Source organism: Pogoniulus pusillus, chromosome 9, assembly GCF_015220805.1.
Source record: "Pogoniulus pusillus isolate bPogPus1 chromosome 9, bPogPus1.pri, whole genome shotgun sequence".
Taxonomy (NCBI): Eukaryota; Metazoa; Chordata; class Aves; order Piciformes; family Lybiidae; genus Pogoniulus; species Pogoniulus pusillus.
Window position 1 is genome coordinate 5,566,143 of NC_087272.1, and position 22,981 is coordinate 5,589,123.

At 45.0% G+C, this 22,981-nt stretch overlaps 1 protein-coding gene across 1 annotated transcript in view; it reads right to left on the reverse strand.

Annotated features, from left to right (window-relative positions):
* DNAJB14 (DnaJ heat shock protein family (Hsp40) member B14) overlaps window positions 1–22,981 on the reverse strand; it is a 35,259-nt gene that overhangs the window by 5,052 nt on the left and 7,226 nt on the right. The window contains exons 2-7 of the mRNA XM_064148384.1: window positions 20,890–21,064; window positions 9,611–9,756; window positions 4,472–4,657; window positions 3,993–4,087; window positions 3,212–3,321; window positions 1,829–2,001 (exon numbers count right to left, since the gene is read on the reverse strand). Coding sequence (XP_064004454.1) covers window positions 1,829–2,001; window positions 3,212–3,321; window positions 3,993–4,087; window positions 4,472–4,657; window positions 9,611–9,756; window positions 20,890–21,064 — 885 coding nt within the window. The remainder of the gene's footprint in view (window positions 1–1,828; window positions 2,002–3,211; window positions 3,322–3,992; window positions 4,088–4,471; window positions 4,658–9,610; window positions 9,757–20,889; window positions 21,065–22,981) is intronic.

Here is a 22,981-nt window from a genome sequence, read left to right on the forward strand (position 1 = left end):
AGTCCTGTCACTCCCTGGTATCCTAAAAAGTCCCTCCCCAGCTTTTTTGTAGGCCCCCTTCAGATAGTGAAAGGCCACAAGAAGGTCACTTCAGAACCTCCTACTTATGCATAAGCAACAGGTACTCATGAGCAAGGACTATAAAGCCTCCAGGCACTACTGAGCCTGCTATGCATGGGCAATGCAGCTTGTGCAAGCCAACTCTAAAGCATGCATGTAGTCCTGCTCAGACCTCTGACCAGCCATGATGCCAGGCAGTCTTTTACACCTGGGAGAAGCTTAAGGACCATTTCAGCTGAAAGGCTTGGCATCATTGGACTGCAAAGAGTGAAGCTGTGCAGGAACACATGATTTCATTCAGAGAAGAGCATTCTGTTTGCTTCTGCTCTGTTTACTGACAGTTAACTAATACTTTAATCCAGCAAACTATTACTCAAGTTTACCAACTGAAAAGTTGCAACCCTCCAGCTTCAATACTGATGTTGTTTCAGCAGCACTGGTCTCATAGAGCATGAAAGGTTCAAAACAATGGTCAGAGGTAACAGAATAACAGGTCAAAATAGATTATGATTTGGAGATGGTCAATGCCATTTTATGCTTTAACTCTGAATTAAAGGCTTTTCAAAGAAAGGAGCTTCTTGTATAATATTAAAGTAGATGCTAAACTAAAAAACTCCTGGATTTAAGATCTAATATAGCCAAGGCACCAAGTCTAGGGAAAAAAATATTCAGCACTGGCAGAATACTAAGCACTGATTCACATGCTGCATGTCCTTAGTATGTACTATGGTCCCAGGCAGATTATTCTTTTCCTTTGCTGTAAACACCTTTAAATATTTTATATATAAAAGCACCTAGAGAAATGAGATATTGCCAAGATAAAATAACGTGGAAGAAATTAGAATGCTTAGCTTTTATCCTTAACAGAAAGAGCAATTTCTTGCTCGTTATCAATTCACTGTGGTCTTTAATTTCCTGAGGAATGGTCACAGATAGTAAAACAGCAAGATAAAGTTGCTGATGAGTTGATGATGGTTGTTCGGCCACTGAGTAAAACAGAAATTAAGTGACACTGGGAACACCTAGAGAAGTTAGAAACCATAGAGAACCTTACACTTGTGTTCTTACTCAGGTATTTTAACAAAACAAGCATTTCTTGACTCTCACTTCTGGCTGTGCCTTCTTTCTGTTGATCTGGTCTCTGTGGCTGTCTCTGCCTTTGACTCTCTAGTGCACCTAGCCCTTTTTCCTCTAACCTCCTTGTCATCTTTTTGACATCTCACCTCAGATCTCCAGATTTATCATATGAGATATATGTGGGTTGATCTGGTTGTTTCTGAGGGAAGGGAAGGAGGGAGGTGGAGGGGAAGGATTGGGTTGGGAGCCCTCCTAGGGACTCTGATTGGTTTTGGGAGGAGTATTGTGTTTCTGTATTACTTTTACCTTGTATATTTCTGTATACAGCTGTAAATATTGTAAATATCTGCTTGTATATTGTGATAAACTATAAATTTAAAGCTTTGTTCCTTAATTTCCAGCTGGCTGAGTCAGGAGGAAGTTCTTCCCAGAGAGAGTGATTGGCATTGGAATGGGCTGCCCAGGGAGGTGGTGGAGTTGCCGTCCCTGGAGGTGTTGAAGCAAAGCCTGGATGAGGCACTTAGTGCCATGGTCTGGTTGACTGGCTAGGGCTGGGTGCTAGGTTGGACTGGCTGATCTTGGAGGTCTCTTCCAACCTGGTTGATTCTATGATTCTTCCTTGCTGAGGCAATCTTTTTTCTTTAAATAGCAATACACACTTTCATGAAGTCACACATATTACCCAACTTACTTTGTTGCCTCTCTTTCCAGCAGTTGTTACGAATGTTGGACACATAATCCTCTTCCACACTCTTCTCCACTTTCTGTAATGATGCTCCTTTGTATTCATTTTTAAAGTCCTTATTGACATAATATACGACGTGCAAGTTTTCTGTCTGCATTTGTATGACTTGCCCTGTACTTCTGCAATAAAGGAGGGAGAGGCGAGAGAGAAACTAGAGGCTGATTTTTTTTTTCACACCACAAATACACTTTTAAAAGCCATTGCTATTACAGAAGAACAGCACATTACTGAACTTGCCATTTCAAGGTAAGCAATGAAGTGAATGATTATATAATGTGCCACAGAATAAAATCACTTCCTTTACCTGAACACTGAATTTCTGTGCTTAAACCCTTGACCTTGAAAAAAAAATCTCACTTTATTAAGACACATTTAGGCAAATAGAAAGTTTGATAATAGAAAATTACCAACTCATCAGAAAGAAAAAGAGGTCACTATTCTGCAGTAACCTGGCAGAAGCATCTCCAAGTCTAAAGTGTTTTCTGCCAGCCCTGACAAATCTGTTTTCCTGCTGGCATTCTGCAGATTGCAAAATCAAATACTGTGTAAAAACATTTTGGCTTATAACCATCATGACAGCTTATCTGCAGAAGGGAAAAACATCACACTCAAGGGAAAAACATCACACTCTGGAAATAAAGAACTCTTAAAAATATGAGAGGAGAAAACAAACCTTCCTGTGGTGGGGTTGAGAGCTCTGCAAGCAACTAAAGACCTTTAAAATAACTGTGGCAAGTAGACTAAGTCTACAGGCTAGTCTGCAGGCTTGGTTAAATTTATTTTTCTCAAGGAAAAAAAGGTTTTTATATCCTACTGTACAAAACAGACAAGTTTCACTGGTAGAATTCTTTGCAAGAAAATAAGTAATTTTACCCTCACTTAGAATGAAGCATGAGGAACAGACCATTTACCCAGCCCTCATCTAGTTCAAAACTTAAACAAGGAGGAGAAAGTTGCTATCAAGTAGTTCACTTACTGCAGACACAGAAGGCCCCCTAAAGAATAATAAGCCTTATTAAGTTGCAGAATTGGATCAAATATGTTTGAGATGCCAACGCCTTTGCAGCCTGCTATGTTGTGAGGATCCACTACCTTGTATTAGAAGACATCCTAAACTCCAGGTATTGCTGACTTCTTTCCTCCATTACATTGACACAGCAGGCTCTTAGCACCTAACTTTCAAGTTTTGTTCTTTGCCTATATGTTTCTTCCCTTTCCTCACTGTGGGATATCATGGATGAACTAATGGAAAGCCCTCTAAAATGGTTCCAAGTGTAAGAGGGTTATCCTTCCCTTTGCTTCAAGCTAATGTAATTGAGTGTTACTTACGATCTTGGGTATAAGGCGTAAGGAGGGTTAGAGACCATCAACTGGCTCAACAAGGAGACAAGGATTAACACAATAATAGGCATCAGCTGAATGAACATAGAGAAACCTCCCTAAGGAAGAAAAGAGATTTCACAAAACAGCACAAAGTCAACAGGTACATCTGACAAGGTTTAACACTGAGCATGACGTTCTGCTTTAAGCATCGAAAGCTGCTGGGAAAATTACAGCTGCGAGCCTGCAAACCCTGTGATGTTACCTTAACTTTCCAATGCATACACAACATTCAGAGTGCTCAAGCTGCAAGAGTTCATCCATGGGTTAGCATGCAGCCATAAGTGATTTCTAAATCAATTGTTGGATTAATTTACATTTTATGCCACGGTTTGGCCTCATCTATAGAGTCGTATGTAATTAGACAGATGTGGGTATCATACATATAACTGAACACTGAGCTTTAAGTTCAATTCTTACTTCAGTCCTAATAACATTTTATATGTAGACAAGGATTAGGGACTGGAGTTAGTGGCATATTTAGGCTAATGCTACCAGCCACGAGTAAGATAGTGACATACAACAACAGATTTACAAAACCAGGTTATTATCTTCCCAAATGTGCATGTCTGTTTACTAAGCAGTGAGACTACAACCTGCCCGAGCTTCAAAATATAGAACTAGCAATTATAAATCTTCCTCTACAGTACAGAGGCCCTGCACAAACAGGCAGGTGACTCTCAGCAAATTTCACAATCCATAGTTTAAAATCAATGGTGTATAAACATACATCACCCCTCTCCTCCTCCCTCTCATGTCCACTCTGACGGTGCTGATTAGGGTGACTGTAGCCAGCACGACCATTAGAAAATGAATGTACACTACCTAAGGAAAGAAATATCCACATTTAAATCATGTAAATCCCCAACTATTTAGAGGCCAATACAGAACTAACAACAGAAAGCCTTTAAAATTACTGAACAGTGATACATAATTTTAAGAGATCTTACCATTTCAAAGTCCAAATATTTCAAGCTCTAAGACAACTGATTTCATGTACCACAGAATCACCATAGTAACCCCAAAGAACTGAACTCACATTTGGGGGATTTAGCAGCACTTAGAGAAAAAACAATGTGATGCACATGAATGAGTTGGGGTCAGAGGCAAGGTTGAGTTATTTTAGTGGTTTTGTAGTGTCACAAACTCTAACGCCACTTTGGGCCGTACCCACTGTATCCCAGTGGTTAAACTGATGTATACAAATACCTGTTGGGAAGGCCCCTCCAAAAAACATGTTGAATAGATCCTCTGGAGTGATGTCTGCCTCACAGCCTCTATGGAAGTTGAATCTACCGTTGCTAGGGTGATTGCAGGTTTGCTCTTCGTTGCCTGTAAGGTCATACTGCTTTCGTTTTTCTGGATTGCTCAGCACAGCATAGGCATTTCCAATTTCTGAAGCAAGGAACAAAAGACAATTCCCATAAATGACAGATAGGAACTATTCCAGCACAAACAGTGCCATTTCAAAGTCAAGAGCAGGCAGCAAATCATGTCCTTCACTATGTGTTACAAATCGACTACAGTAGAACAAGAGCCCCAGAAACACCTCTGCTTTTCTTAGCACAACTGCCACAAAGTTTCCCACCAACACTATTAAAAGGCCTTTTATCCTATTGAACCAGGCAGAAGGCAGGAGAGCTTCATTTCTTTTTCTTGGAGAATACCTACACCTGTGGCAATGTTGGAACTACAAAGAATAGAAGGCAGGACACATGACAATGGAAGCTTTGAAGCTGGCTAATTGCAAAGTTCCCTCTGCCCTAGCAGCCTAGCTCAAAAACATCACAGACTCTTGCAGTGCAAGAGGTTCCACAAGGGGGAACTTCTTTACTGTAAGGGTCACAGAACACTGGAACAGGCTTCCCAGAGAGGTTGTGGAGTCTTCTTCCCTGGAGACTTTCAAGGCCTGTCTGGATGCGTTCGTCTGTGATCCATGCTAGATTGTGTGGTCCTGCTCTGTCCGGGCGGTTGGACTCGATGATCTCTTTGGGTCCCTTCTAACTCCTAGTATCCTGTGATCCAGTGACTCAGTAGGGTTTGTTTGGCTTTATTTGGTGAGTGGTGACCCCTTCAAATGCAGAAGCTTTATTGTCCACAAGAATGTGAATTTTTGCTATGTGCTTTGCAAGGTATTTCAAGGATTACATTAATAATTCTACATTTTTGCATGACTTAAGGTGAAGAGCACAACAGGCATACATGGCAGGAACATGTGTGCTCCTAAGGCTGGTGATACAACTTCACTGTTTGGAGTACCTGGATGCTAGAGCCCTCTCAAGCCACGTTATCACAAATGAACAACTTCAGTTTTGACGGTAGAAAGGGTTAAAAAAAAACCAGTTAGGCGAGCATGTTAAAAAATCAGTGTGCAAAACCACAGGCTCTGCTGACTTTAAAAGCTTTTAACCCTAGCTGCTGTGCACAGACACACAGGTCTTGCAGACTGAAGGAAAATTTCTGCTGGCACTCGATGAACAATCCTCATTCAGTCATATCTGCATTAAATTCTTTCTGCTTTCACTCCCCTCTCCTCAAGGCCTCTGCAACAAAAGCTTGCCTTTGCAGCCAACTGACACAGAGATTATGTTTTTTGGAGTTGAAAAGCCATCAGTCATCAAAAGTTTGTGAAAGGTGCAAAGTGTAGGGGGGTGGGTAACACCCAAACCATCACATCCACTAAAGATCTCACTAAGTACCTTGCACTAAGATCACCATCACTTCTATATTCTGATGTTACCTTTCCTTAAAATAAAGCATTATTATGATGTTGTGATGACTTGGGTGTTCCCTGTGCCCCCACACTAAAGAAAATCACCCAGACTAGACTCAGCTGAGCTGGAAATTGAGTGAAGCTTTCTATTTACAGCTCAGCACAATATACAAGCAGATATTTACAACATTTACAGCTATAGACAGAAATATACAAGTTAAAAAGTAATACAGAAACATAGCAGCCCTCCCAGAAATCAGAGTCCCCAGGAGAGGCTCTCACCCACACTTCCACCTTCTTTCCACCCCTCTAACTTATCCCAAACTTTGCTTTACGTTCAAAGTGAGTTTGGAAAATCAGCCATGGTGGGTAGGAAGCAGACAGATTAGTCAGACAGCAGGTTAGAGAGAGAAGGCAAGCAGCCAAAACCAGAGAGCAACTCTGTTATCTATATTTATGTTCTTGTTCTTATACATCTCAGCAAGCCTATGAGTGAAGCAGATATCACCATTGTTTGCTTTTCACAGCCTGTAATCTAATTCTTCTCACCAAAATATCCCAGCTAGGCTCAAACTAGCATAGAAACCATAGCTATTACTATGAAACTCCTTTTCTCAGCTAGATGTTAGAAACTCAGACACCTTTAAAGGTAAACTAAACAATACATTTCCTCAGTCACACGAAACTCCTTTTCTCACCTAGATGTTAGAAACTCAGACACTGTTAAAGGCAAACTAAATAATAAATTTCCTCAGTCACAGAAAAAGATGACAGAAATTTCAATGCAAGATAAAATATTTTATGAAATAGTTTCTGGTCAACATTTCCTTACAAAATTTTATGTTTCTTCACTCACAGAATCACAGAATTAATCAGGTTGGAAAAGGACTTCAAGCTCATCACGTCAAACCTATCGCCCAACACCACTTAATCAACTAAACCATGGCATCAAGTGCCACATGCAGTCAAATCTAGTTAAAAATCAGAAAGAGAAATTAAACTGAAGGAATCAAGCTTGTGCCAAGAGGCAGTGTTAAAGATTACATAACAACAAAACATCAGAAGAGGAGGCTCAGGGGTGACCTCATTGCTGTCCACAGCTACCTGAAAGAAGGTTGTAGGCAGGTGGGATTTGGTCTCTTCTCCCAGGCAACCAGCAACAGAACAAGAGGACACAGCCTCAAGTTGTGCTGGGGGAGGTCTAGGCTGGATGTTAGGAGGAAGTTCTTCCCAGAGAGAGTGACTGGTATTGGAATGGGCTGCCCAGGGAGGTGGTGGAGGCACCGTCCCTGAAGGTGTTGAAGAAAAGCCTGGATGAGGCACTTAGTGCCATGGTCTAGTTGACTGGCTAGGGCTGGGTGCTAGGTTGGCCTGGATGATCTTGGAGGTCTCTTCCAACCTGGTTGATTCTGTGATTCTATATTAACAAGAAAGAATTATTTTATGCATAGAGCTGGGGCCAATTTTCTAAGAGTAGTATCTTTTTCAGCTAAAGCCATCAGAGAGTTGCATTAAAATCATCATTAGCAATCAACTTTCCTGCTATATTCTATCTTCTTTTCATCTGGAATTGTTAATATATCATTATAATTACCCCTTAAAGTCTGTATTGGAAGTCTTGCTCAGGACTTTCTTTTGGTATGGTTTGTTTTGTTTGCTACCTCCTCAATTTAAGAGTTTTACCTCATTGACTTTTTTCAAGTGTCTGCACGCAAATCTCACTTGGGAAAAACAAAGAAACAAGAGAAGCACCACAATTAGATTGTTCATTTATGCATGATAGTTTCTTAGAGAGTCACATTTGTTTCATTACTGTCTACATAGTTTCAAGTTTTAAAAAGCTTTTCCTCAACAATTTTGGTTGTACAAGGCTGTTCTTGGCAACCTTTGAGCAGGTAAAGTGAGACAGCAAATGTTACCTAAGAAATGGTCAGAGGCAGCTATTATTAAGGCCATGTCTGAAATCATAGAATCAGTCAGGGTTGGAAGGGACCACAAGGATCAGCCAGTTCCAACCCCCCTGAAATGCCCAGGGACACCCTACCCTAGAGCAGGCTGCCCACAGCCTCATCCAGCCTGGCCTTAAACACCTCCAGGGATGGGGCAACATCCCTGGGCAACTCCTTCCAGCCTCTCACCACTCTCATGATGAATAACTTCCTCCTCACAGCCAGTCTGAACCTACCCACCTCCAACTTTGCTCCATTCCCCCTAGTCCTGTCACTCTCTGGTAGCCTAAAAATTCCCTCCTGGGCTTTTTTGTAGGGCCCCTTCAGATCCTGGAAGGCCACAAGAAGGTCACCTGGGAACCTCCTCTTCTCCAGACTGAACAACCCCTACTCTTTCAGTCAGTTTCAAGTGGGTTTGCGTGGAAAAAGTAATAAAACCACCCACATCAAAGGAATTCTAAGGAAAATATACTTACCTTGGTAGGTGATTCAGTAAAAACTCCATTTTGGTACCATTTGGGTTTTTTTTTTCAAGTTCAAGTATAGTAAAGATCCCAGACAGCAAGATGTCATTGACTACGTAAAGTCAACAACAGTAAAAAGTGCAATTGGGTGTCACAGATCAAGTATTTGCACTTTGTACCTGAAAATCACAGTTAATCCTTTGAAATTAAACCCCTCAGCAAAATACCATGTTATTTTTCTATATTTCTACGTATACCTTAAGATAATAAAGCCCAACAGAGAGCCACAAGGATAATTAAGGGAGCACAGCCTTATGAGGAAAGGCCGAGAGGCCTGGGGCTTTTTAGTTTGGAAATAAGAAGGCTGAGAACAGATCTAATAAATGTTTATAAATATCTGAGGGCTGGGGGTCAGGAAGGGACAGGGATAGCCTCTGCTCACTTGTGTCCTGGTACAGAATGGGGGGGCAGTGGATGTAAGCTACAGCACAGGAATAGAATCATAGAATCAAGCAGGTTGGAAGAGACCTCCAAGATCATCCAGTCCAACCTAGCACCCAGCCCTAGCCAGTCAACCAGACCATGGCACTAAGTGCCTCATCCAGTCTTTTCTTGAACACCTCTAGGGATGGTGCCTCCACCTCCTCCCTGGGCAGCCCATTCCAATGGGAAATCACTCTTTCTGTGAAGAACTTCCTCCTAACAACCAGCCTCCAACACAAGGAAGAATTTCTTTATGTAAGGGTCACAGAGCACTGGAGCAGGCTTCCCAGAAAGGTTGTGGAGGTTCCTTCTCTGTCGACTTTCAAGCCGGATGTGTTCCTGTGTGACCTGTGCTAGATTCTATGGTTCTACTCTAGCAGGGGGGGTTGGACTGGAAGATCTCCAGAGGTCCCTTCCAAACCTTAACATCCTGTGAGCCTGTGAAATATTCTCTTGAATTAAAATATCACAGGATCACCAGGGTTGGAAGAGACCTCACAGATCATCAAGTCCAACCCTTTACCACAGAGCTCAAGGCTAGACCATGGCACCAAGTGCCACATCCAGTCCTGCCTTGAACAGCTCCAGGGATGGCGACTCCAATATGAGTTTCATACTAGTTACAAAACACAACACTGACAGATCTTTAAAAAGAGAACTGACCAATGCTGATGAATTTATTATAATCTGACAAAGCTTAACCAGAAAAGATATTTTAAGTAAAAATGGAGTTTTTTACTTTTAAAAGCCTCTGTTGCTCCAGGTGCATGGTTTTTGTCCGGGTGGAATTTCAAAGCAAGTTTTCTGTAAGCCTTCTTTAGGTCTTCGTCACCTGCATCCTTTGACACCCCAAGGACTTCATAATAATTTTGACATTTCTTTATACTGCAAAAGAAAATGAAGTAAAATGTAAACAAAATGTTTGAGGTAATAGAATGTACTGATGCAATACATCTCTTGCTTTCAATATGAAGGATTAAAAAATAATCATTTTTTTCAATACTAGAATCATAGAAACCAGTCAAGGTTGGAAGGGATCACAAGGAGCATCGTGTTCCAAACCCCCTGCCATGCCCAGGGACACCCTACCCTAGAGCAGGCTGCACACAGCCTCATCCAGCCTGGCCTTAAACACCTCCAGCCATGGGACCTCAACCACCTCCCTGGGCAACCCATTCCAGCCTCTCACCACTCTCACGCTCAACAACTTCCTCCGCACGTCCAGGCTGAACCTACCCATCTCCACCTTTGCTCCATTCTCCCTAGTCCTGTCACTTCCTGAGAGCCTAAAAAATCCTAAATCCTTCCTGAGCATTTTTGTAGGCCTTCTTCAGATCCTGGAAGGCCAAAAGAAGGTCACCTGGGAACCTCTTCTCCAGACTGAACAGTGCCAACTCTTTCAGTCTGTCCTCACAGCAGAGGTGCTCCAGCCCTGTGATCATCCCTTCTCTGGACACACTCCAGCATCTTCACTTCCCTCTTGTAATAGGGGCTCCAGAACTGGATGTAGTACTCCAGCTGAGGTCTAACCAGAGTGGAATAGAGGGGGAAAATCACCTCCCTCGACCTGCTGGCCACACTTCTTCTGATGCCGCCCAGGATCTACTTGGTCCTCTGAGCTGCAAGTGCCCACTGCTGACTCATGCTGAGCTTCTTGTCCACCAGCACCCCCAAGTCACTCTCCTCAGGGCTGCTCTCCAGCCAGTCACTGCCCAGCCCGTATTTGTGCTTGGGATTGCCTGGAGCCAGATGCAGGACCTTGCACTTGGACTTGTTGAACCTCATGAGGCTGGCTTGTGCCCACCTCTCCAGCCTGTCCAGGTCCCTCTGGAAGGCATCCCTTCCCTCCAGTGTGTGGGCTGCACCACATAGCTTGGTGTCATCAGCAAACTTGCTAGGGGTGCACTCAGTGCCACTGTCCATGCCACCAACAGAGATGTTGAACAATCCATGTCACCGACAAAGATGCTGGACAAACATTTGTACTCAAAATTACTGATTACCTACATTTATTTTACTACTTCTGCTCTAGAACTTCTGCAGTTGTAAGAAAAGGTTTTAATTTGCAATTACTGTAGCATTTCCTCATGCCCAATTTTATGAATATCACTGTTGTTAATGCATAAAATAAGGATTCCACATTTGCTTTGCAGAGGTAGCAGGTGGGAAGGCCTGTTTTGACTATCATCAGCACATGCACATGGGTATGCATGATATGAAACAAACCAAAACATACCTCTGTTTCTCCAAACAAAAGTTGTAACACCATCCATGCAGACACTTTTCAGGGAAATAAAGCATGTGAAAAGACCTCTGCTGCTCAGAATGAATCTAGATCCTAACTTTCTGCCCGTGTTTATCTAAATTCAGAGAAACAGTAACAGCTCCAACAATTACAGATCCAGCTCATCTCATCTTCAGTGTAGCACTGTTGAAAACTAAGTAGTATTCTTTGTGCAGGTCATTAGGCTTGAGGTGAGGAGAAAGTTCTTCACTGAGAGAGTCATTGGATACTGGAATGGGCTGCCTGGGGAGGTGGCGGAGTCGCCGTCCCTGGAGCTGTTCAAGGCAGGACTGGATGTGGCACTTGGTGCCATGGTCTGGCCTTGAGCTCTGTGGTAAAGGGTTGGACTTGATGATCTATGAGGTCTCTTCCAACCTTGGTGATACTGTGATCTCACTCAGACAGGAAAAGCAAAATCTGGAAATGATGCAATGATCTGCTATGCTTTACAATAACCCAGAAGAGAGAAAGAACAATTAGAGGGGGGAGAGAGAGAACATTAATTCTATGTGGGCAGAAAGAACTGACCAAAGCAATAAATATGCCTTAAAATGAAACCAAGTTACTTGGGTAAGAATTCAGAGACTTAAGAAAGTGAGGCTGAGTCACAAACTTGCACTGCAGAAACAAAGCACGCTGACATTTGGTGCACACCTAAAGAAACAGCCTGGGCTGAGCAAGGCATGGAAATTACATCCATAAATATTTTACACACACAGTATCACACACAGTATCATCAGGGCTGGAAGAGACCTCACAGATCATCAAGTCCAACCCTTTAGCACAGAGCTCAAGGCCAGACCATGGCACCAAGTGCCATGTCCAATCCTGCCTTGAACAGCTCCAGGGACGGCGACTCCACCACCTCCCCGGGCAGCCCATTCCAGTGTCCAATGACTCTCTCAGGGAAGAACTTTCTCCTCACCTCCAGCCTAAATTTCCCCTGGCACAGCCTGAGGCTGTGTCCTCTCGTTCTGGTGCTGGCCACCTGAGAGAAGAGAGCAACCTCCTCCTGGTCACAACCACCCCTCAGGTAGTTGTAGACAGCAATAAGGTCTCCCCTGAGCCTCCTCTTCTCCAGGCTAACCAATCCCAGCTCCCTCAGCCTCTCCTCATAGGGCTGTGCTCAAGGCCTCTCCCCAGCCTCGTCGCCCTTCTCTGGACACACTCAAGCATCTCAATGTCCCTCCTAAACTGGGGGGCCCAGAACTGAACACAGCACTCAAGGTGTGGTCTAAGCAGTGCAGAGTACAGGGGCAGAATGACCTCCCTGCTCCTGCTGACCACACCATTGCTGATGCAGGCCAGGATGCCACTGGCTCTCTTGGCCACCTGGGCACACTGCTGGGTCATGTTCAGGCGGGTATCAATCAGCACCCCCAGATCCCTCTCTGTCTGGCTGCTCTCCAGCCACTCCGACCCCAGTCTGTATCTCTCCATGGGGTTGTTGTGGCCAAAGTGCAGCACCCTGCACTTGGAGCTATTGAACCCCATCCCCTTGGACTCTGCCCATCTGTGCAGGCGGTCAAGGTCCCGCTGCAGAGCCCTTCTGCCTTCCAACTCAGTCACATCTGCCCCCAGCTTGGTGTCATCTGCAAACTTGCTGATGACTGACTCCATGCCCTCATCCAGGTCATCTATGAAGATGTTAAAGAGGATGGGGCCCAGCACAGATCCCTGAGGGACACCACTAGTGACTGGCCGCCAGCTGGGTGTGGCACCATTTTAAAAGCTTTGTGTTAAGTCTCTCCACGTGGCTGTAACTATGCCCACATTCTCTTAAATACACAGATTTCTAGGGAAATATGGGATTAGTGTTGTAAAGACTATAGACAGGGCAGCCAAGTGGAAAAAAAGAGGGCAAGCAAGCCTTTGGCATTTTCATGAAAGACAGAGTAGCCTGTAATTAAGGGAACACTGGCACGCCATCGTGGGTGGCCCCTTCACAGCTCACAGACTGATCAAATCAAGTTTCATTTGAGAGATGTCTCTTCCTGTGCTCAAATAGCAAGAGCTTTCATAGCAGTCTTGGCGAAGTGCTCATGAGAGCAATGTTTTGAATGTATAGAGGCAGCTGCCAACACAAACTTCCTGTGAAATAAATATAGCTCATTATATTGAGCTTCCAGTTTGGAAGCTGATAAACCTAACTAAAAAAAAGAGAGCCCACAATAAATCCATCATCTAGAAGAAATGGAAAGAAAATGTATGGAATCATAGAATCAGTCAGGGTTGGAAGGGACCACAAGGATCAGCCAGTTCCAACCCCCCTACCATGCCCAGAGACACCCTACCCTAGAGCAGGCTGCACACAGCCTCAGCCAGCCTGGCTTTAAACACCTCCAGGGATGGGGCCTCAACCACCTCCCTGGGCAGCCCATTCCAGTGTCCAATGACTCTCTCAGTGAAGAACTTTCTCCTCACCTCCAGCCTAAATTTCCCCTGGCGCAGCCTGAGGCTGTGTCCTCTTGTTCTGGTGACAACTGCAACTTCTTTGCAGTTAATACATGCATTTATTTAACAACTCTAGTATGCAGAGAGGAGACAAGTGGCAAAAAACAACCCAAAAGAACAATCCAAGAGATAGCAATCTGTTCTTCTAATGCCCAAAACCTCACTTCAGTGTTTTTCCATTCACAATCAGAGAAAATCCCAAAGTGGGCAACTCTGGTGAGAAAAGCAGGAATAGTGGATATCAGTCAGAAGATGTTCAGGTCAGCATGGGACCCACCATCATGATCTCCTTAGAGCCAGTGCATCAAACCAGAGCTAGCTCCTGATGAGAAAGTGTAGGCAGAAACTTGCCTTGTAGGTTATCCAGGGTCTCTGGTAAAGGAGCACAAAAAGGATGTTTTTTTGTTTGAAGCTTTGAACTGGATTGAAACAAACTAATCGAGGGGTGAGTTCTGTAGTATTCTTGTGACATAGATTAGGAGCTTTCCTCTCCCACACACTACTTGAAATTTACCAGACTAGCTCAGATGACTTGGAAGTGAGATGAAGCTATATTTACCTCAAAGCAAAACTTACAAGCATATATATGCAATCTATTTAGAAGTATTTACAGCTATGCACAAATTAGAACTAATACAGAAAGCAAAACTCCTTCCTGGCCAAACTGCCCAGAAGGGCTCCAAGCTACCCCTCCTCTTTCTCTCTCTACTTTTCTCAGACAGGCAAACAAAAAACCCCGAAAGCCAGCAAAGCTTATATTGTTAGATTAGAGATTAGAGGTATCAGATCTAAGGAGAAAAGAATAGGGCAAGGACCCAGGACAAAGTGAGGGAAGGTTGCTTACATTTTTCCTTTTTATCCCACTCAGCAACCAGTGAATGATACAGACTTTATCATTTTCTTGTTATAGAGTCACAGAATCAGGCAGGGTTGGAAAGGACCACAAGGATTGTCTAGTTCCAACCCTCCTGCCATGGGCAGGGAAACCTCACACTAGATTAGGCTGGCCAGAGCCCCATCCAGCCTGGCCTTAAACACCTTCAGGTATGGGGCTTCAACCAACTCCTTGGGCAACTGGTTCCAGGCTCTTACCACTCATGATGAAGAACCTCTTCCTAACATCCAGTCTGAATCTACCTGTTTCTACCTTTGCTCTGTTCCCCCTAGTCCTGTCACTACCTGACGTCCTAACAAGCTCCTCCTCAGCTTTCTTGTGGGTCCCCTTCAGACACTGGAAGGCCACAACAAGGTCTCCTCAGAGCCTTCTCCTCTTTAGACTGTACAACACGTTTTGTGTATCTGAATTGCTATCAATTTATTTTGGTTGTTTAGTTAATATCTGTCCAAGGTCCTCTGCCAGCACCTTAGCACTGTCTTCTTCCTACCAGATTTGCTGGCTGAGTTGGGAGGGCATATTGCTGGATCTTCCTGCAATAATAACAACTGACTTTAAAAGAATAAACCTTTCATACAGCACGAGGGCAACGATGGCCTACATACATATGTGCTGTCTTAACAGAGGTATCTTGCCATGACTTGCAAATCTCCACTATCCCAGCTTGCATTTGTACCTGCAGTACACGAAGTCATCCAACTGCAGCAGTTCTTCCTGACGCTGTGCTCCTCTATGCCCTGATGCCTGAAGGCAGAGGAAGCTCTTCAAGTTCGAAAATGTCTGCTCTCACCTGCAAAAATTCTGGGGGGCTACCACCACTGGCTGTACTGTGAGCACAAAATTATGTGACCCTACTGCTGTGCTATGTTTCAGTTTTCAAACCTACAGTTCAGATCAGGTCAGCATCAACAACGTTTATCAAGTTAACAAAACCTATCAGAGACACTTGCATTTCTGTACCAAATACTTGTGATAATAAAGCTTTGAGTATGACTAAGAATTTCAAAGAGCCTTCAAAAGCCTTTGTCTACATGTGCAGGGATGACCCAAAGGACAAACGCTTTGACTGCAGCCAAAACCTTTTCTCCCAGTGGTCACCTGAACCGAGCAGCCCAGTGAGCAGTAACGTAAATGTTAGTGCCAAAGAACTGAGGAAGAGGAAGCCACACTGACTTCTGATCCTAGCTGGGTAGAGAAACACAGTGAAATTCAGACTCATTTCTCTATAGATCAAGTTCCCAATGATGCCAGAGGGTCTGATGCAAATTGCTTTTTCCAGCTCCATTGGGTAGGTGCCAGTCACAGTTTGGATGACACAGGCACAGCCTGTGAAAAGCACTCTAGATTAGGAAGAGAAGGTCAAAGTGTTGGTGAAGAACTCAAGCTGGTACCAGCTTTATTCCCCCTAGATAAATGCACCATAAGTTTCAGATCTCTTTAACTGATAGATTCAACAACACGTTGGGTGCTTGCTGTAGTACTACATGAAATCTTCAAGGCTGTGTTTACACCAGCATACTTTTCTCCAGATTTTGTTTCAGCTTTTATATTTACTACAAAAACTGTAGTCCCTCCTGTCTTCTGTGCCACATTTCCATGACAGGCCTTCTATGCCTGCAATTTCCACCTTCACTTTCTCAACCATTCAACTGGGTATTTTAACAATTCACACTAGTTCTAGCAGCCTAATTAAAGGCATGTCCTGATTGCTTTGCTTTGTGGTGTGGGTTTTTTGTTTTAAACTCTTTTTCCATGTTAGTATATGTTGATTGCTCTTATTCCACTTCCAGTTAATTATCTTCCTGACTCCATGTTAAAAAAAGGAACAATGTATGTCTCTTTGATGAATTTGTAAAAGTCTCAGCAGGCCTGGAGAAAGTCAGTCACACAAGGTTACATTCATAGAATCATAGAAGATGATTGGAAGCGACCTCTGAGATCATCCAGTCCAACCTAGCACCCAGCCCTATCCAGGCAACCAGACCATGGCACTAAGTGCCTCATCCAGGCTTTGCTTCAACACCTCCAGGGACAATGACTCCACCACCTCCCTGGGCAGCCCATTCCAATGCCAATCACTCTCTCTGACAACAACTTCCTCCTAACATTCAGCCTAGACCTACCCCGGCACAACTTGAGACTGTGTCCCTTTGTTCTACTCCTGATTGCCTGGCAGAAGGGACCAACCCCACCTGGCTGCAGCCTTCCTTCAGGTAGTTGTAGACAGCAATGAGGTTTGCCCTGAGCCTCCTCTTCTCCAGGCTGCACAACCCCAGCTCCCTCAAGTCTCTCCTCACAGGGCTGTGTCCCAGGCCCCTCACCAGCTTTGTTGCCCTTCTCTGGACACGTTCCAGTATCTCCACATCTCTCTTGAATTGAGGAGCCCAGAACTGGACACAGGACTCAAGCTGTGGCCTGACCAGTGTTGAGTACAAGGGAAGAATACCTCCCTTGTCCTACAGGTCACACTGTTCCTGATCCAGGCCAGGATCCACAAAATGTGTAAAGGCAATTTTTTTGGTTACTCAGTGAATTCAAATCAAGCTACTGATTATTTTTGACCACTACCAGATGACACTTAGGAGAGGGACTTGGGGGTGCTGACGGACAAGAAGTGCAATATGAGCCATCAGTGTGCTCTTGCAGCCCAGAGAACCAAGAGATCCTGGGTTGCACAAGAGAAGTGTGACCAGCAAGGTGAGGGAAGTGATCCTCCCCCTCACTCCACACTGGTGAGACCCCACCTGGAGTACTGCATCCAGTTCTGGAGCCCCTATTACAAGAGGGATATGGATGTGCTGGAAGGTGTCCAGAGAAGGGCCACAAGAATGATCAGAGGGCTGGAGCACCTCTCCTATGAGACTGAGGAGTTGGGGTTGTACAGTCTAAAGAGGAGAAGGCTCTGAGGAGACCTTATTGTGGCCTTCCAGTGTCTGAAGGGGGCCCACAAGAAAGCTGAGGAGGAGCTTGTTAGGATGTCAGGTAGTGACAGGACTAGGGGGAAAGGAGCAAAGGTAGAAATAGGTAGATTCAGACTAGATGTTAGGAAGAGGTTCTTGATCATGAGTGGTAAGAGCCTGGAACCAGTTGCCCAAGGAGGTGGTTGAAGCCCCATACCTGATGGTGTTTAAGGCCAGGCTGGATGGGGCTCTGGCCAGCCTAATCTAGTGTGAGGTTTCCCTGCCCATGGCAGGAGGGTTGGAACTAGACAATCCTTGTGGTCCGTTCCAGCCCTGCCTGATTCTGTGACTCTATAACAAGAAAATGATAAAGTCTGTATCATTCACTGGTTGCTGAGTGGGATAAAAAGGAAAAATGTAAGCAACCTTCCCTCACTTTGTCCTGGGTCCTTGCCCTATTCTTTTCTCCTTAGATCTGATACCTCTAATCTCTAATCTAACAATGTAAGCTTTGCTGGCTTTTGGGTTTTTTTGTTTGCCTGTCTGAGAAAAGTAGAGAGAGAAAGAGGAGGGGTAGCTTGGAGCCCTTCTGGGCAGTTTGGCCAGGAAGGAGTTTTGCTTTCTGTATTAGTTCTAATTTGTGCATAGCTGTAAATACTTCTAAATAGATTGCATATATATGCTTGTAAGTTTTGCTTTGAGGTAAATATAGCTTCATCTCACTTCCAAGTCATCTGAGCTAGTCTGGTAAATTTCAAGTAGTGTGTGGGAGAGGAAAGCTCCTAATCTATGTCACAAGAATACTACAGAACTCACCCCTCGATTAGTTTGTTTCAATCTAGTTCAAAGCTTCAAACAGAAAACATCCTTTTTGTGCTGCTCTACCAGAGGCAGGCACTGGCAGGGCAGGAAAAGCAGTATTCCACCACAGTTCTCAAACAACAGCAATCCAACTTCAGCATGCTACTAATCATGGCAGCTACCTTTCACATGTCAAAAAGGTAATATGCCATGGCTTATTTATTAAAACAGAGACATCAGGCACCATGAGAATCTTAAAACCATTTGAATCTTGTACGAAACGTATGACCTAGCTGTACCTCCAAACTAATTCTGAAGTCATGTCATGGATAATGAACAATACACACTGCAAAGCATAAAAAGGGAAAGGTTAATGCAAATGATCTTGGTTTTTTCTTTCTTTTTAAACTTTGTGCTAGTTCACAAAGTCTTTCCAATAATCCCAGCTCCCTCAGCCTTTCCTCGTAGGGCTTGTGCTCAAGGCCTCTCCCCAGCCTTGTCGCCCTTCTCTGGACACGCTCAAGCATCTCAATGTCCCTCCTAAACTGGGGGGCCCAGAACTGAACACAGCACTCAAGGTGTGGTCTAACCAGTGCAGAGTACAGGGGCAGAATGACCTCCCTGCTCCTGCTGACCACACCATTCCTGATGCAGGCCAAGATGCCACTGGCTCTCTTGGCCACCTGGGCACACTGCTGGCTCATCTTCAGGTGCGTATCACAGTATCATTAGGGTTGGAAGAGACCTCACAGATCATCAAGTCCAACCCTTTACCACAGAGCTCAAGGCTAGACCATGGCACCAAGTGCCACGTCCAACCTTGCCTTGAAGTGCCCCAGAGATGGCGACTCCACCACCTCCCCGGGCAGCCCATTCCAGTGTCCAATGACTCTCTCAGTGAAGAACTTTCTCCTCACCTCCAGCCTAAATCTCCCCTGGCACAGCCTGAGGCTGTGTCCTCTTGTTCTGGCGCTGGCCACCTGAGAGAAGAGAGCAACCTCCTCCTGGCCACAACCACCCCTCAGGTAGTTGTAGACAGCAATAAGGTCACCCCTGAGCCTCCTCTTCTCCAGGCTAACCAATCCCAGCTCCCTCAGCCTCTCCTCATAGGGCTTGTGCTCAAGGCCTCTCCCCAGCCTTGTCGCCCTTCTCTGGACACGCTCAAGCATCTCAATGTCCCTTTTAAACTGGGGGGCCCAGAACTGAACACAGCACTCAAGGTGTGGTCTAACCAGTGCAGAGTACAGGGGCAGAATGACCTCCCTGCTCCTGCTGACCACACCATTCCTGATGCAGGCCAGGATGCCACTGGCTCTCTTGGCCACCTGGGCACACTGCTGGCTTATGTTCAGGTGGGTATCAACCAGCACCCCCAGATCCCTCTCTGTCTGGCTGCTCTCCAGCCACTCCGACCCCAGCCTGTATCTCTGCATGGGGTTGTTGTGGCCAAAGTGCAGCACCCTGCACTTGGAGCTATTGAAGCCATCCCCTTGGACTCTGCCCATCTGTGCAGGCGGTCAAGGTCCCGCTGCAGAGCCCTTCTGCCTTCCAACCCAGCCACATCTGCCCCCAGCTTAGGGTCATCTGCAAACTTGCTGATGACTGACTCCATGCCCTCATCCAGGTCATCTATGAAGATGTTAAAGAGGATGAGGCCCAGCACTGATCCCTGAGGGACACCACTAGTCACTGGCCACCAGCTGGATGTGGCACCATTCACCACCACTCCCTGGGTCCAGCCCTCCAGCCAGCTCCTAACCCAGCACAGAGTGTTGCCATCCAAGCCGCGGGCTGACAGCTTAGCTTATGCAATCAGTAGAAAGATATTGCACCTTAATGCATCTCCCCAGCCAGCAACTTGTTTGCAAGCTCTTGTAATGTTCTACAGCAGTGTTATGGTAGCTTGGTAGCGATCAGTGTCCCTTGGGTATGTGGAAAAAAGACAAAAATAGCACAAAGGTGCTGGTTTGTACTCCTACCTACCCACATTACTAGAGTAATGCAGTTAAATTAGTCATATTGCTTCAAGAATGTCTTCAGTATGCTTCTTAAACATAGTGTCACTAGCAAATTCAAGTGAGCTGGACAACTTCAAGCACACTAATCAGTGACCCTAATCAGAGAGCTCAGAGTTACTCTGTCCAACTGCTCACTAAAGCTTGTAAGAATGGTTGAAGTGGCACATGCAGTTACATCAGGAATACTCTCCCTCAGACTATATTCAGTTACTAATACAGAGTCAGTAGCTCCTAAAGGGAAGAATACTTGAGGACGTTGGCAGTGATCAGTGCCCCTTGGGTATGTGGGAAAAAAACCCAAACCAGCACAGTGAGCTTATATCTTGAGTATAGAAATATTTAAGAATGGAAACACTGTCCTGCAAGTTGTACTAAAGAATTTTTTTTGCTCCTTCAGTTTATCAGATCTACTTATCAATTATTATGAATATTATCTTTACATAAAGTAACCTGGACAGTTTGAAGAGTATCATTTTTCTCACAGAAAGTGACAGCATCTCATACTGTGTTTAAACACAGTGAAACTCTCCCCTTCCTTTGAGTCACTACAGGTCAGTATCCCTCCTCAGCTAACTTTGAATTTTCTGTTATTTCTTTAGATGCTACAGCTGAAAACATGAGTAGATAATACAGAGAATAAAAAGCCATAAGTAAGCAAGGCCATACCTGAATACTCCATCCATTTGGTCTTTGGTGTAGCCTTTTCCACTTTCTCCTGCAGCAGATGTGTTGCCCTCCTTAGTGTTATTGGGCTTACTTTGATCGCTGTTACTGGCTGGCTTTCGACAGTAAGCGCCTCCCCCAGCAGCACTTCCATTCTTCATAATAGCTTCCAACAAAACTATAAAACAACAGCAGATCATCATAGCATCATTACAGGCATTAGTGATTAACTTGGAGCTCTCAAGCACCTTAAATGAGAGCATCACTTTATAGAAGACTAGCTGCTACATCCTCCTCCTTTATCACAGTATCACAGTATCACCAAGGTTGGAAGAGACCTCACAGATCATCAAGTCCAACCCTTTACCACAGTGCCCAAGGCTAGACCATGGCACCAAGTGCCACGTCCAGTCCTGCCTTGAACAGCCCCAGGGACGGCGACTCCACCACCTCCCCGGGCAGCCCATTCCAGTGTCCAATGACTCTCTCAGGGAAGAACTTTCTCCTCACCTCGAGCCAAAATTTCCCCTGGTGCAGCCTGAGGCTGTGTCCTCTTGTTCTGGAGCTGGCCACCTGAGAGAAGAGAGCAACCTCCTCCTGGCCACAACCACCCTTCAGGTAGTTGTAGACAGCAATAAGGTCTGCCCTGAGCCTCCTCTTCTCCAGGCTAAACAATCCCAGCTCCCTCAGCCTCTCCTCGTAGGGCTTGTGCTCGAGGCCTCTCACCAGCCTCGTCGCCCTTCTCTGGACACGCTCAAGCATCTCAATGTCCTTCCTAAACTGGGGGGCCCAGAACTGAACGCAGTACTCGAGGTGTGGTCTGACCAGTGCAGAGTACAGGGGCAGAATGACCTCCCTGCTCCTGCTGACCACACCATTCCTGATGCAGGCCAGGATGCCACTAGCTCTCTACAAACATTTCTGAAGCTGGTCCTGGAACTCCTTTTCATGTAAAAACTATGGAAAAGTGTTTCGAAATCAGTGACTGGACTCCCCTCAACCTCTGCCAAAGAGTCTTTCATTTCTAGATGGTTTTCAGAGGCACTGAATCCGTGCTTTAGGGTAAAGATATCAGAGTACCTGAATCAGCAATAATAAATCAAAAAGAGGAACTAACCCAGCCCTCCACAGCACCTGCAAAACCTTCCACACAGAGAACAAGCTCATCTCCAGCACGTTTCAGTTGCTACTGTATGTACCTATTTGAAATCAGAGCCATGGACAGCCACATGCTGATGCTCTATACACCTTCCAAACAGTATCAGCTGAAATTCACACTACTGTTACAATGCCACAAATAAATCAGAACCTGTCACCTATGCCCAGCTCTTGCGACTGAATGTTTTTCCTAGATACTGAAATTCTCTCTCCTTCTATGTTCTAACAGATCTCCAATTAAGCACTTTTAATAAATCAAGATGCTAAATGTGGTGGGTTAAGGTGTCTTCTGTTTTTTTGTGCTGGATGGAAATAAGCTTGCATTCTGAGGGTAACTGTTGTACCAGCAAATCAGAAACAGTACCACAGGATCAGAGGATGTTAGGGGTTGGAAGGGACCCAAGGAGATCATCGAGTCCAATCCCTCTGCCAGAGCAGGACAATACTATCTAACACAGATCAACACATCCAGACAGGCCTTGAAAGTCTCCAGGAAAGAAGACACCACAACCTCTCTGGGAAGCCTGTGCCAGTGCTCTGTGACCCTTACAGTAAAGAAGATCCCACTTGTGTTGAGGTGGAACGTCTTGTGCTGCAATTTACACCCATTGCTCCTTCTCCTATCATAGGGAGCAAGTAAGCAGAGCCTGTCCCCACCACTCCTAACCAGCCCTCAGATACTTATAAGCATCTATCAAATCCCCTCTAAGTCTTCTCTTTTCCAGACTAAAAAGCCCCAGGTCCCTCAGCCTCTCCTCATAAGCCATGACCTCCAGTCTCCTAATCATCCTCCTAGCCCTCCGCTGGACTCTCTCCAGCAGATCCCTGCCCCTCTTAAACTGGGGAGCCCAAAACTAAACACAGTATTCAAGATGGGGTCTCGCAAGGGCAGAGTAGAGGAGGAAAACCCTATGAGGCGAGGCTGAGGGAGCTGGGG